This window comes from Phytophthora sojae (assembly GCF_000149755.1).
Source record: "Phytophthora sojae unplaced genomic scaffold PHYSOscaffold_6, whole genome shotgun sequence".
NCBI classification, from domain to species: Eukaryota; Oomycota; class Peronosporomycetes; order Peronosporales; family Peronosporaceae; genus Phytophthora; species Phytophthora sojae.
In genome coordinates, this window is record NW_009258120.1 from 1,217,433 (window position 1) to 1,229,067 (window position 11,635).

The 11,635-nt window shown below is 56.7% G+C and overlaps 7 protein-coding genes across 7 annotated transcripts; 4 read left to right on the forward strand and 3 right to left on the reverse strand.

The window, feature by feature from the left end:
• The first annotated feature begins 1,991 nt into the window (after positions 1-1,991).
• On the forward strand, positions 1,992-2,435 carry PHYSODRAFT_354943 (hypothetical protein). The gene has a single exon (XM_009532304.1). The coding sequence runs from the start codon at positions 2,123-2,125 to the stop codon at positions 2,369-2,371; it is 249 nt and encodes an 82-aa protein (XP_009530599.1). The 5' UTR covers positions 1,992-2,122; the 3' UTR covers positions 2,372-2,435.
• Positions 2,436-2,906: 471 nt separating this feature from the next.
• PHYSODRAFT_561927 (hypothetical protein) lies at positions 2,907-4,283 on the forward strand (the record flags this gene model as incomplete). The annotated part of the gene is made up of 1 exon (XM_009532305.1): positions 2,907-4,283. Exon 1 carries the CDS (start codon positions 2,916-2,918, stop codon positions 4,281-4,283), a length of 1,368 nt encoding a protein of 455 aa, XP_009530600.1. The 5' UTR covers positions 2,907-2,915.
• A 671-nt stretch (positions 4,284-4,954) lies between these two features.
• On the reverse strand, positions 4,955-5,632 carry PHYSODRAFT_354944 (hypothetical protein; the record flags this gene model as incomplete). The annotated part of the gene is made up of 3 exons (XM_009532306.1): positions 5,179-5,632; positions 5,047-5,103; positions 4,955-4,987 (listed from the first exon to the last, which is right to left on the reverse strand). Exons 1-3 carry the CDS (start codon positions 5,568-5,570, stop codon positions 4,957-4,959), a joined length of 480 nt encoding a protein of 159 aa, XP_009530601.1. The 5' UTR covers positions 5,571-5,632.
• A 176-nt stretch (positions 5,633-5,808) lies between these two features.
• PHYSODRAFT_561933 (hypothetical protein) lies at positions 5,809-6,655 on the forward strand (the record flags this gene model as incomplete). Its single annotated transcript, XM_009532307.1, has 3 exons — positions 5,809-6,176; positions 6,280-6,340; positions 6,413-6,655. Exons 1-3 carry the CDS (start codon positions 5,857-5,859, stop codon positions 6,653-6,655), a joined length of 624 nt encoding a protein of 207 aa, XP_009530602.1. The 5' UTR covers positions 5,809-5,856.
• A 357-nt stretch (positions 6,656-7,012) lies between these two features.
• Positions 7,013-7,360, reverse strand: PHYSODRAFT_437599 (hypothetical protein; the record flags this gene model as incomplete). The annotated part of the gene is made up of 2 exons (XM_009532308.1): positions 7,013-7,195; positions 7,268-7,360. Coding segments are annotated over 2 exons (276 nt in total), but the record flags the coding sequence as incomplete, so codon positions are not given.
• Positions 7,361-7,712: 352 nt separating this feature from the next.
• Positions 7,713-10,318, forward strand: PHYSODRAFT_316572 (hypothetical protein; the record flags this gene model as incomplete). The annotated part of the gene is made up of 7 exons (XM_009532309.1): positions 7,713-7,852; positions 7,935-8,102; positions 8,170-8,179; positions 8,315-8,445; positions 8,665-9,498; positions 9,634-9,804; positions 9,868-10,318. 7 exons carry the CDS (start codon positions 7,713-7,715, stop codon positions 10,316-10,318), a joined length of 1,905 nt encoding a protein of 634 aa, XP_009530604.1.
• Positions 10,319-10,670: 352 nt separating this feature from the next.
• Positions 10,671-11,560, reverse strand: PHYSODRAFT_346938 (hypothetical protein; the record flags this gene model as incomplete). The annotated part of the gene is made up of 2 exons (XM_009532310.1): positions 11,352-11,560; positions 10,671-11,234 (listed from the first exon to the last, which is right to left on the reverse strand). The coding sequence occupies exons 1-2, from the start codon at positions 11,487-11,489 to the stop codon at positions 10,671-10,673; spliced, it is 702 nt and encodes a 233-aa protein (XP_009530605.1). The 5' UTR covers positions 11,490-11,560.
• Between the last annotated feature and the right edge of the window lie 75 nt (positions 11,561-11,635).

Below are 11,635 nucleotides of genomic sequence, written 5' to 3' on the forward strand. Positions count from 1 at the left end.
AATCACTTAGCCGAAGATGCCCAACCTCGTGTCTCTCGCCAAACCAACCGAGCATCGTTCGTTTGAATTAGGCTTTCTTTACCTGCGTTGAAGCGCCCACTCCCAAGGACTTGGCACATTAACGTATTTCTCATTCCGCAATTTACCCTCAAGTTAAAAGATCAAGATCAGCGCACCATGCATCTCTCCTTCGTTCCGCTAGCTCTCGTCTGATCGTTAGCACACAGCATAGTACTAAATGAGCACAGTATACCTTACCTGCAAACTGAATGAAATAGCTCTCTCGTTGCTGGCGTCAACGCAGCCATTGGACGCTGGCCAGAGTGTTATTCCCGGGCAGATGCTGCGGCTGCGAAGCAGGCGCAGTAGATGCCCACACTAGAATCAACTAGAGAGTTCGGCTGGTACTGCTCTTCTAAAATCCTTAAAAGGATTATAAACAACAAAACTTTGGGATTTACTCAATTGTTATCCGTTATCATCGTCCATGAAACTATTCGCCGACCTGTGTACCCTGGAGACGAATTTGACGTCTCCACAAATTGCGTCGAGCGCAAATGAAGCGTACCATTTTTTTGGTTCAATTCCCAATCACCACTCATGCTGAGCGTTCACGCCCGCACTCTCAAGCTCTGCGTCAGCGCGCCCAAGCCGTGGACAGCAGAGCCAGCGGAAGAGACTGAGTGTTTAATACCACCCAAGTTGATTGTACGTGCACCTTACGCATTGTTTGTTACTGACGATAAGTGAGTGTAGCCATGTATTTAGCACTCAAATGTGATGGTTTTGGTCGGTAATGCAAACACGACGCAAACGACATATTTGGCACATAAATTGCGATTTGTGACAGCGTTTGTGTTAGTTTTGGAAGAGTTCCATTCAAACGCGTTTGCAAATAGCACTAACTGTAAGTAAATGTGTTGTGAAAAACATGTTTGCGGAGTACACTACGCTCGATGCATGTACAGTACAGCACATACTGTGTGCATTTGGAACTGTTGCCGGCAGCCAAAACTTGCTGCTGTCATGTCCTCGACGGAGGGGCATAATCTGTGCTCTGATTTCCAGTGCATGTTTCCGCTTGCACAGCGCACAGATCTCCTGGTTGGATTCTGGTGTAAAACGTTTGTGAGACGCTAGCCCATGTCCTGTAAACGCGCGGCGATATGATTCGCCAAAATGACTATTCGCCAGAGGTTAACTCTTCGCAAGAGTTGGATGTGTTCATCACTTGACGATGGCAGGATTGCCATGCCAGTGTTCGCTCGCTGCAGCGGTGATGGCCATCGCCCACTCCTCAATTTACCGACCAAGCAACAGTCAAGCCCCCGGAAAGCAACATGTTTGGCCGCCCGCACAGCCCACCGCACCACCACAGCCCGCCGCCGCCAGAGCACCGCGGACCCCCGCCGCACCACCACCACGGACCTCCGCCGGACCAGCGCGTACCTCTTCCTCCGCGCGGCTGGTGAAGTCGCGATATCGCCCAGAAGCAGGTCGTGTTCATGAACCGAAAACGGCGGGCGCGTTGAGCTGGAGGGCGACCTCGAGCACCGCTTTGCCGCCATGAAATATACAATGTATGTTCCACCCGATCGTGTCGATTTCATGCTTTACCGGCGTAGGTAGTACAATAATAGTGTCATTTTGGTAGTTGCGGCAAGCGATACTTTACTTTAGTAGCGCGCACAAAACAACATAGAATGCACCGACGACTACATGTATCGATGCGAAGCACAACGCGAGGCTAGCTGAATTATGTGCCCTCTTATTGCAACAGCACGCGTTACAGTGTACTACAGTACTGTAGACGCTCACCTGAGTCAGGTGACAACGCACTTCACCTAGGCCAGGTCCTGACCTAGTTGAAGTGCGCTGGCGTCACGGCCTGTAGATCAGGTCTATGAGATCAGGTCTGCGTGTGTCGTTGTGGATTGTCACGAGAACGTGAGACTGGCTTGCACGTCCCGCTCCAAAACTCTCCTGCTGTGGTGGCGGCGCGCGCTGGCGCGGGGATGTGAGGGGGTGCGTCCGGATCGCGTCCAGGCTCACAACGCTATTTGCCGCGCCAAGCAACGGAAGACTTTCCAGGTAGCAGCAACAGCAGCAGCAGCAAACGACCATGTACCGAGGATACCCAGGATCGCTGCGCGGAAGACACTCCGGGACCGCCGCCGTACGGATACGGGCCCGGCCCGGAATGCCCTCCGCCAGTGTATGCGCCTCCACCGCCACCTCCGAGGCCGTTCTCGCCTCCACACCACCATCACCACCATGGGCCACCTCCCCCTCCGGTCTTCTACGAAGGCCCGCCGCCGCCACACCACCATCACCACCCACCTCCTGGATGGTAAGGTTACCGATACCGTAGCGCTCAAGCAGATACAGTATGTTATCGAGCGCCGTAAGAAAATATATCCCGTTCCTCAATTGCTATTTAGAAGTTTGTACGTATCCATGAAGAAAGTGTTAGATTTCTTCACCGCTAAGAGCTCTTTTAGTTCATTTACGCGAGACCACACGTATACGCAGCGCATGCAAACACCTACATCGTACGTATCGACATTTCACGCGGAAGTTCGCGCTTCTTTCAGGTCCTGCCCACAATACACGCTCAGCTAGCAAATACAGTAGTTATCGGTATTCATTCCACCTGTTCCAGTTCACCCACCGTTCACCCACCGAGCTTGTACATTCAACGCGCGACTACATATTGCTGCTTGAGCCAGGGCATTGGTTACCTACGCTTCATTGACTCGATGTTTCGTCCGACAATTTCTGTCTAAGAAAAATTTCATACGTATTCTGTCATTTTTCGTTTTTTTTAGCTGTCGTTTCCTTCATTTTCAGGAAGCTTCTACCAATCAGAAGTCCGCTCGTTTTAGCTCACTTTTCCATTATTGCAACGAGCCGCGATGGAAGCGCCGCTGGCTGTGGGTACTCGCTGCGAGTTGCTGTCCTCCGGGCCGAGCGGCAGCTTGCGCGCCAGCATCAAGCGCTACGGTGAGATCGTGTACATCGGCGCGGTCGAGGGGCTGCCAGGCGACGGGTGGCTCGGCGTGCGCCTGGACAAGCCGCTGGGCAAAGGCGACGGGTCGTTCCAAGGCAAGCGCTACTTCGACTGCAAGCCGCTGCACGGCGCCATCGTGCGGCCCGAGCGGGTCAATACAAGAGGGGAGTTCCCGATCCTGACGACTCACGAGGAGAGTCTGGCGCACGCGCTGGAGGAGCGGCGCAAGGAGAAGCAGGGGGCCAAGAGCGCGTTCCATGGCCACGCTGAGGAGCTCTCGACGCTGCAGCGAGAGCTAACCACGGACGAGCTGGCGACGGCCTTCTGGGAGAAGTTCACGCAGCAGGAAGAGCACGTGCGCAAGCAGGTGGGGCTGTTCTGCGAGCAGAAGAAGCAGCCGCTGCCCTGCGAGCCGGCCAAGGAGGTCAAGCTGGACGCGCTCGTGCTCGAGATTAACGCGATGCGCGATGCTGCAGCCACGGCTGCCTCGCTGTACTTGTCGCCGTATGATACGCGCCAGACCCAATTGATTCTGTCCAAGTTGCTAGAGCTGATTGACTCGACGCGAGCGACTTTCGCGCCCAGGAAGAAGTTCACATTCCGAGCTCATGCTGCGAGAAGAGCAAAGGCCAAGTCGGCGGAGAAGCAGGACCAGCCAGAACAGGACGGATTGACGGAACGTACAGGCAACCAGTTGTCGCCGTCGAGCACGCAGAAGGCCATGGAGTTCGACGAGCTAGTGCACGCCAACAAGCAGAACCAAGTGATCGTGATCGATAGCAGCAGCTTCGCCGACGCGGACGATAAGACGCGTCGCGACCTGAACTTCTCACATCTGACCAACTGTGTTGTGTTGGTGCGCGTGGAGACATCAGCGATTCGGGGCGACGCACTGAAGAACTGTGTGTTTTACACTGGAGCGATCTTCGGCAGCTTGTGGCTCGAGGACTGCGACGGCTGTGAGTTTTTCGTGGCGTGTCGCCAGCTTCGCGTCCACTTGAGCACGACCACAGCGTTCCACCTGCGTATCCCGAGCCACCCCATTATCGAGGATTGCCAGCAGATGCAGTTCGGCCCGTATCGGTTGCAATTCGACGGACTAAAGACGCAGCTCGAGCGTCTAGGCGTGTCGAAGGACTCGGGTCTATGGGCCAAGGTGAACGACTTCAAGTGGCACAAAGCGCAGCAGTCTCCGAACTGGTGCATCCGCGACCCGAAGCAGCCGCTACCGAAAATCCCTTCCGAGCTGGAGAAGCTGGTTTCGTATGAATGAATTCTTCCTAGCGATAAGTGGCATCGATCGATACGGAACACTTATTTAACGGGCCACTGCTGGATCAAGACAAATGCACTTGAAAGTATATAAACACAGCTGGACGTCTACCGCCCCTCTATCGTCTCGCCTAGCGCCGCTTCGCCTTCAGTCTAGTCCTGCTTGCTCTTCTTGCTTTTTTTCTTCTTGGCATCCTTGTCCTTGTGTTTGTGTTTCTTAGGCTTCACTTCGGGTTCCTCCACGGACGGAGCCGGCTCCTCTGCTACTACTTCATCCTCGGCGAGCTTGCGCTTCTTGCTCTTCTTAACCTTCTTCTCCTTCACCTGTTCCACCGCCACCTCCTTGACGGGCTCCACCACCTCGGGCTCAGCCGCCGAGAGGTCAAGGTGTTTGGTCTTCTTGCTCTTCTTTACCTTCCCCTTCTCCACCGCCTCTTCCTTAACGGGTTCCGCCACGACCGGCTCACTTGCTGCGAGGTCCAGGTGCTTGGTCTTCTTGCTCTTCTTTTCCTTCTTTTGCTTCTTCTCCTTCGGCGCTTCCACTTCCACCACCTCGACGGTCTCCGTCTCCGGCTCAGCTGCTGACAGATCTAAGTGCGTGGCCTTCTTCGCCTTCTTAACCGTCGCCTTCTTGACGCCGGCACCTTCGAAGCGCATGGTGGCCTCAATGGCAATCATACCACCAGCGACGTGGACACTGTCGCACACAACAATCCGATTAGCTCTTGGAGCTTCAGTATCCACAGTTGCAGTCCACTCACCGCAGCACTTTAACGTCCACCTCGTCCTCCACGGAGATGGAGGAGCCGTCCTCGCCCAGCCTGAAAACAACATCAGCATTTCAAAGTCAGCACCAATAACCACCTCAATAATAACCAACTGCAATGGCAGCGTACCAGCAGTCCTGGGCGTAGTTGTGCACATATCCCTTGGGCAGCTCGGCCTCAGCCACGGAGCCGTTGAAGACGCCGGCGAAGAGCATGCCGACGTGGTTGCTGCCGATCTTGTTGACGACGCCGCGCAGCTGCATGCCCTCCTTGGGGCGGAAGACCAGCGCGTCGGCCAGCACCTTGCAGTGGATGTGGGGCATCTCGTTCACGATGACGCCGTGGGGCTGCGCCAGCTGCACGTCGCTGAAGCTCAGCACCACGCCCTGCAGCGGCTGCGAGTAGCGCATGAGCTGCGCCGTCAGGTCCTGCTCGATGCCCACGCGCGGCTCCATGGCGTGGCACGGCGCCAGACTCACATTGTGCCGCACCTTGCACAGCACGAACGCGTTCGACACCATCTCTACAGCCGGCGACGATGCCCTCCGTAGCTCCGAGTACACTACGGCTCGGTGTCCCTTTGCCACCACCAACAAACAGGCTAATGACCGCGCCGGCCTTCGCTTCCAATGAAAAGCGCCGAGCTATTTACATCCAATGGCGGCACTTCAACGAATTTCGCCTTTTTCATCCAATCGCCGGTTCTCAGTGGATTACACCATTTACAGCCAATCGCAGCGCGTAGTTGCCGTCGGAGGTCGAGAGCCGCTCGTCGAGCAGCTCCCCACACTACCGGAACGCGAAGCGATGAACGTCCTGATGCTGCGTCGATCGGCCGCGGCCGTGGCCGCCAAGCAGACTCTGGGTCGCGCGGCGGCCGGCAGCGCGCGCGGCATGGCCAACATCCCAGCGCCCGGCAAGCCGGACCCCAAGCCCACGTGGGGCGAGGTGGTCGAGAAGATGTCGGACACCTTCTTCCTCTCGGACGTGTTCCGCGCCACCTGGCTGGCCTGGGAGATCCACGTGGAGCGCAAGGTCACCATCAACTACCCGTACGAGAAGGGCATGCTCAGCCCGCGCTTCCGTGGCGAGCACGCGCTGCGTCGCTACCCGAGCGGCGAGGAGCGGTGAGTACTGGAGCCGCCGTTCTGGTGGTCCGGACACTTCTTGGTCGAAGAGGCGCACGCGTTCTCATATTCTATATGTGATGTTGTGTATTGTGCACTGCAGTTGCATTGCCTGCAAGCTCTGCGAAGCGATCTGCCCCGCCCAGGCCATCACCATTGAGGCGGTACGTGAGCGGAATGCTAAATGGATTGGTCTTTGGAAGAGGCTGATAATTTTCTCTCTCTAAATATTGCAGGAGCCTCGTGCCGATGGCGCGCGTCGTACCACGCGCTACGACATTGACATGACCAAGTGCATCTACTGCGGCTTCTGCCAGGAGGCGTGCCCCGTGGACGCCATCGTCGAGGGCCCGAACTTCGAGTTCGCCACCGAGAGCCACGAGGAGCTGCTGTACGACAAGGCCAAGCTGCTGGCCAACGGCGACAAGTGGGAGTTCGAGATTGCCAAGAACCTCTCGGTGGAGCAGCTGTACCGTTAAGCAAGCAATGACACACAGAGAAGGCGTTCCTGCGACGTAGCTTTGCCATCGGATCCTCGTTTCGAGCAGCAGCTCAGCGCGTGGCTTGGTGTAAGTTGTAGCGTCAGCCCCGTGGTGGCTGCTTCTCGTGAGGTAGACGAGTGGGATGCCTTTATAACGAAGAAAATAAGAGCGAATGAAATGGAAGATGACGCTCTTCAACGTCCTCGCAGAGACGCCTCCAGAGGCAGCATCCAGCGTCGATGGGGACAAATTCGGGTTCATCGAGCAAAGACCCAAGAACGATGCAAGTGTGTTTTTACCTGTACAGAGGATGCATTGAAGTTACTAACTACAGTATCGACACCAGGGCTACACGTCTTCCGGCGGTGCGATCGTGAACTTGATCTTCTTGATGGTCTGCCCAGCGAACCGGTACTTCTTGTCCGGCGCCTTCGAAGTGTCCGTGTCGTAGAAGTAGTTCGTGCCCACCGTCTCCTCCAGCTGCCCGTGCAGTGCGTACTCTCCAATGCGCAGCATCGGCGTGGCCGTGTCAATGCCCTAGTCAAAGCAATACCATAAACCGTCACCCCTTCAGCAACACCAATAGGTAGAATATCGCATCAACGCTACGCACCTCGAGCGTTGCCGTGCTATAGTCGTCGAACAGCGGGTGGTTCTTAAAGTCGCAGAGCTCCAGCACCACCAGAGCCTCTTCCTCCTCCTCCTCGCTCTTGTCCCCATTGTGCTCGCCGTCTTCTTCTACTGCTGCTGCTGGTGCTGTGGACTGTGGAGCAGGCGCCTTCTCCTCTTCGTCCTGGCCATTCACGTCGATCTCAGCGCCAAACTGGGCATCATTCTCCTTCGTGTCTTCGTCCAGCTCTTCTCTCAGGCGCTTGCCAGTCGTCGTAGGCGAGCCGTCCTCCATTATTGCCGACTACAGAGTCGATTCCGTTTTAGTGTCGTAATTCCCTCTACATAGTGACGTGCGTAGACTTTTGAGGCTTTCGGCGGCGTCCGTGACCAGCCAAAAGTCAATTAATTGGCAGTTGAGTCGAGTTGAGTCGCCACCATGTCCATGGCGTACGTCCCCGTGGGCATCGACTCGACCATCGTGGTCTCGGGCGTCGGCGTGGAGCTGACCAGCGCCGTGCTCATGAACATGTACCGCACCTACGGCCCCATCGTCCGCGTCGGACACAACGGAACCAACTCGGCGTATGTATCATCCGCATTTGTAGCTGTTGGGTCAGTTTGGTTGCAATGCAGTTTATACTTACGCAATCGTGTGTGTGAACAGGCACGTGGTTTTTGAGCAGAAGCGCCATGCGCTGGAGGCCGTGGCGGCGACGAACGGTGCCGTGGTGTTCGGCAAGACGCTCAAGGTATCGCTGCAGCGAAGGTTCAAGACGACGGAGCCGTGCCGCGGCTTCATCGCCGGAATCTGCCGCTACGGCGACCTGTGCAAGTACGTGCAGTGTATTTGGTGTTGGTTTGCTTTATCTGGTGCTGACTATTGGCGTCGGCTTTGACAGATACTACCACGTGACAGACAACGCGGCGTTTGCACCGCCACAGTCTGCGCCTCCTGTCGTTGCGGCGGCTGCGCCAGAGCCGAAGAAAAAGGCACCGAAGCCTGCGAAGGCTGCTAAACCTGCTAAGCCTGCGAAGTCTGTTGAGCCTGCTGGGCCTGTCGTAGTGCCGCCTGAGATCCAAGCTATCCCAAGTTCGCGGCTGTGCCGTCATTTCTCGCGCGGCTCGTGTGCACAGGGCTCGGAGTGCAAGTTCGCTCACGTGTTGGGCCTTCCGAAGTCAGAGGAACCTGCGAGGAAGGTCGCCAAGATTTGTCAGTTTTTCCAGAGCGGACTGTGCACTCGTGGGGATGACTGCAAGTACATCCACGTTGGAGCAGCCGCATCGAAGGATTCTGCAGCTAAGGCTCCTGCCACGAAGCCTTCTCCGGCAAAGGCTACAAAGCCTACTTCAGCCAAGGCATCAGCAGCAAAGGTTTCAGCGGAAAGCGATAGCAGTGACGATGAAAGCGAAAGCGCAGCAGAACAGAACGGGGAGGACCGCACGTGTGTCGAGTGCGAGAAACTTGGCGTGGCCGTGTGGAAGTGTGCGAAGTGTGACAACTCGCTCTACTGCAACGACTGTAACTCCGCGGTGCACCGGGCTCGTGTGATGGCGAAACACAAGCGCTCCAAGCTCCCGCCGGTGCCCAAGCTTCCGCGCTGTGGCGAGTGCGAGTCTAAAAGTGCCAGCGTGCGCTGCGAACAGTGTGAAGTTGCATTATGTGCGTCCTGTGACGCAAGTGTTCACAAGTTCAAGAGTCTGCGCAAGCACACCCGTGTCAAACTGGCTGCCAAGGCCGAGAAGGCAAAGCCTAAGACGAAGGAACCTAAGGAAGCCGTCAAGCCGGCCAAGATCAAGGAAGAGGCTAAACCGTCCAAGAAGAAGGAAGATGCACAAGTCAAGGTTCAAGAACCGGTGCAGTACGTCGAGAGTGTGCCACAGCTCCAGTTTTCTAGCGACCCGGAGTCTTCGGAGTCGGAAGACGAAGAAATGCCCCAAGCCTCAGCTGTCCAGCATGACGATAACGAGTCCATGCCCGCTGCTGATGGTTCGTCGGAGTCGGAGGAGGATTTCGACGATGTCAAGCCCCAATCTTCAATCCCTGTTACCCCCTCGCCTGTGGTCAAGCAGCAGGCCTCCGAGTCCTCCGAGACTGAGTCGGAAGATGACATGGACGATAAACCCGCTGCAAAGGCAACGCCGTTACCGAAGGTGGAGCTCTTATCGGACTCGGAGTCTGAAGATGATGAGGACGAAAAGCCTGCTGCGAAGACAACGGCGTCGCCTGCGTCCGTGCTGAAGATGGAGCTTTCCTCATCGGAGTCCAAGTCTGATGATGATGTCGACGATAAACCCTCACCGAAGGCAACCCCGCAACCTGCTTATGTGCCGAAGATGGAGCTGTCATCGGATTCGTCCGACAGCTCCGATGACGAGGCTCCTCCCAAGCCTGCTTCGAAGCCTGTAGCAACCGTCAAGCCTACGCTGGCAGAAATGTCATCGGAATCTGAAAGCGACTCTGACGATGAAGCCCCGTCTAAGCCAGTTGCCAAGCCGACGCCCAAGCCTGCGGTCAAGCCTGCTCCAGTGGCAGCGTCTTCCGAGTCTTCAGATGACTCTGAGGATGAAGCACCCGCCAAGCCAGCAGCGAAGGCAAGGTCCACACCTGCCCCCAAGCCGGTGGCAAAGAAAGCAGCTTCATCGTCTTCATCGTCGTCAGAATCGTCAAGCTCAGACTCGTCAGATTCCTCCGAGGACGAAGCTCCTCCGACCAAGCCTGCTCCCAAGCCCACGCCTGCTCCTCGTCGCGCTCCGGTACGCAACAACAAGGCGGGTGGTATCTCCGAGGGCAGCTCGCACACTTTGGTGAAGAAGATCGAGGCTTTCAACGAGTCGGGCGAAGGCAGCGAGCTGCACCTGGACGCCAACCTCAATGGCTTCGAGAGACTGCTGGCACACGACTGTGCCGAGCGTCTCGGTCTTGCGCACGAGAGCATTGGCGAAGGTCTGGAGCGTCATATCATAATCTCGCGCGCTGGTGCCAAGCGTCCTGCTGCGGACTCTGGCCATGGGCACAAGGCGAAGAAGAGCAAGCACCGTCACCACTAAGTTAGGTCTGCTCGCGAGCACCTGGGTCAATGAAAACACACACAGCAAGACTCTGGCGACAGTAGCCTAGCGACACCGAACAGCTATAATAGATTCCTCTTTCTTCTCCGTGTTCATCTCTCGTGCTTCGCTTCCTCAAAGGCTCACGTACGTATCTCACAGTTCCAAAGCCAACGAGAGCAGCTCTAGGCTTCCAACAGAGGGTTCTAGCGCCATAGCTGCGGAGTGTCCAATTGTTGCTCTAACCTTTCCCCTCCAGCTCCACCGTGTGCTCAAAGCCCGATCTTCACCTGCCAAAGCGTCCTAAGCGACTGCAACTGCACCAGCAACTGCATACGACCAACCGACCGCCTTACTTGCGCGCGGCCCTTCTGTCGGCACGAGTAGCGGCGTGGAAACCCGAGCGGATGGCAGCCACGGACCGCGAGGAACCGCAGTCCTGGCAGTGCACGAAGTACAGGCGGCTCACCGAGTCGCGCGTGAGCGTCGTGTTGGGCGAGCGGCACATCTGGCACGAGACGTACTCCGTGATGTACTTGCGCAGCAGCGACTCAATGTACTTGGGCACGTAGCGACCGCGGATGACCAGGCGCTGGTTGCCGTCGATGGATCCCTCCGTACCCAGCTCGGCCAGCGTGAACTGCAGCACGTGCTCGGGGCTGCGGTGCATCATCTGGCAGATCTCCTGGAAGTTCACCCACAGCGTCTTCTTGGTGCCCACGCGCATGAGCTGCGGCGGCTTCATCGTGTGGCGCTTGCGGTCCGTCAGCTCCGGGTTGTTCTCGTGCAGCTTGGCCATGATGCGCGCCAGCAGCTCGTCCTTGTACGAGTACGTGGCGGGGTCCTGCACCAGCACCGAGTTGGCGTCGGGCGCGGCATCGGCGGCGGCCTCGGCGTCCTCCGTCTTCTCCTTCTTCTGCGGATTGTCAAGGTGGTAGTTGTTGAAGTTTTTACGTTAGAATATTTAATGAGAAATAATAATAAATAAATAAAATGCGAGGAGCTACGATAAATAAGACAGCTCTGTCCGCACCTCCTTCTTGACCTTCTTGGACTTCTTCTTCTTCTTCTTCAGGTCGAACATGGCGGCCACATCCTCGGGCACGGCGGGCGGGGCCACGGCGGCGTCGCCCGCGGGCGGCAGCTCCTGCTTCTCTGCGACGTCGGCCATCGTGTCTCTGATCTTGTGCTCCCCCTCGGGCTTGGCTGGTGCAGGTGGCTCGGGTCTTTCTTCCTGACGGCTTCCCTCGAGTTTTCTGGTGGCTGGCAAAAATACGCTCGTCTGATTGGACGAAATTTAATCAGTCATTTAGGTTT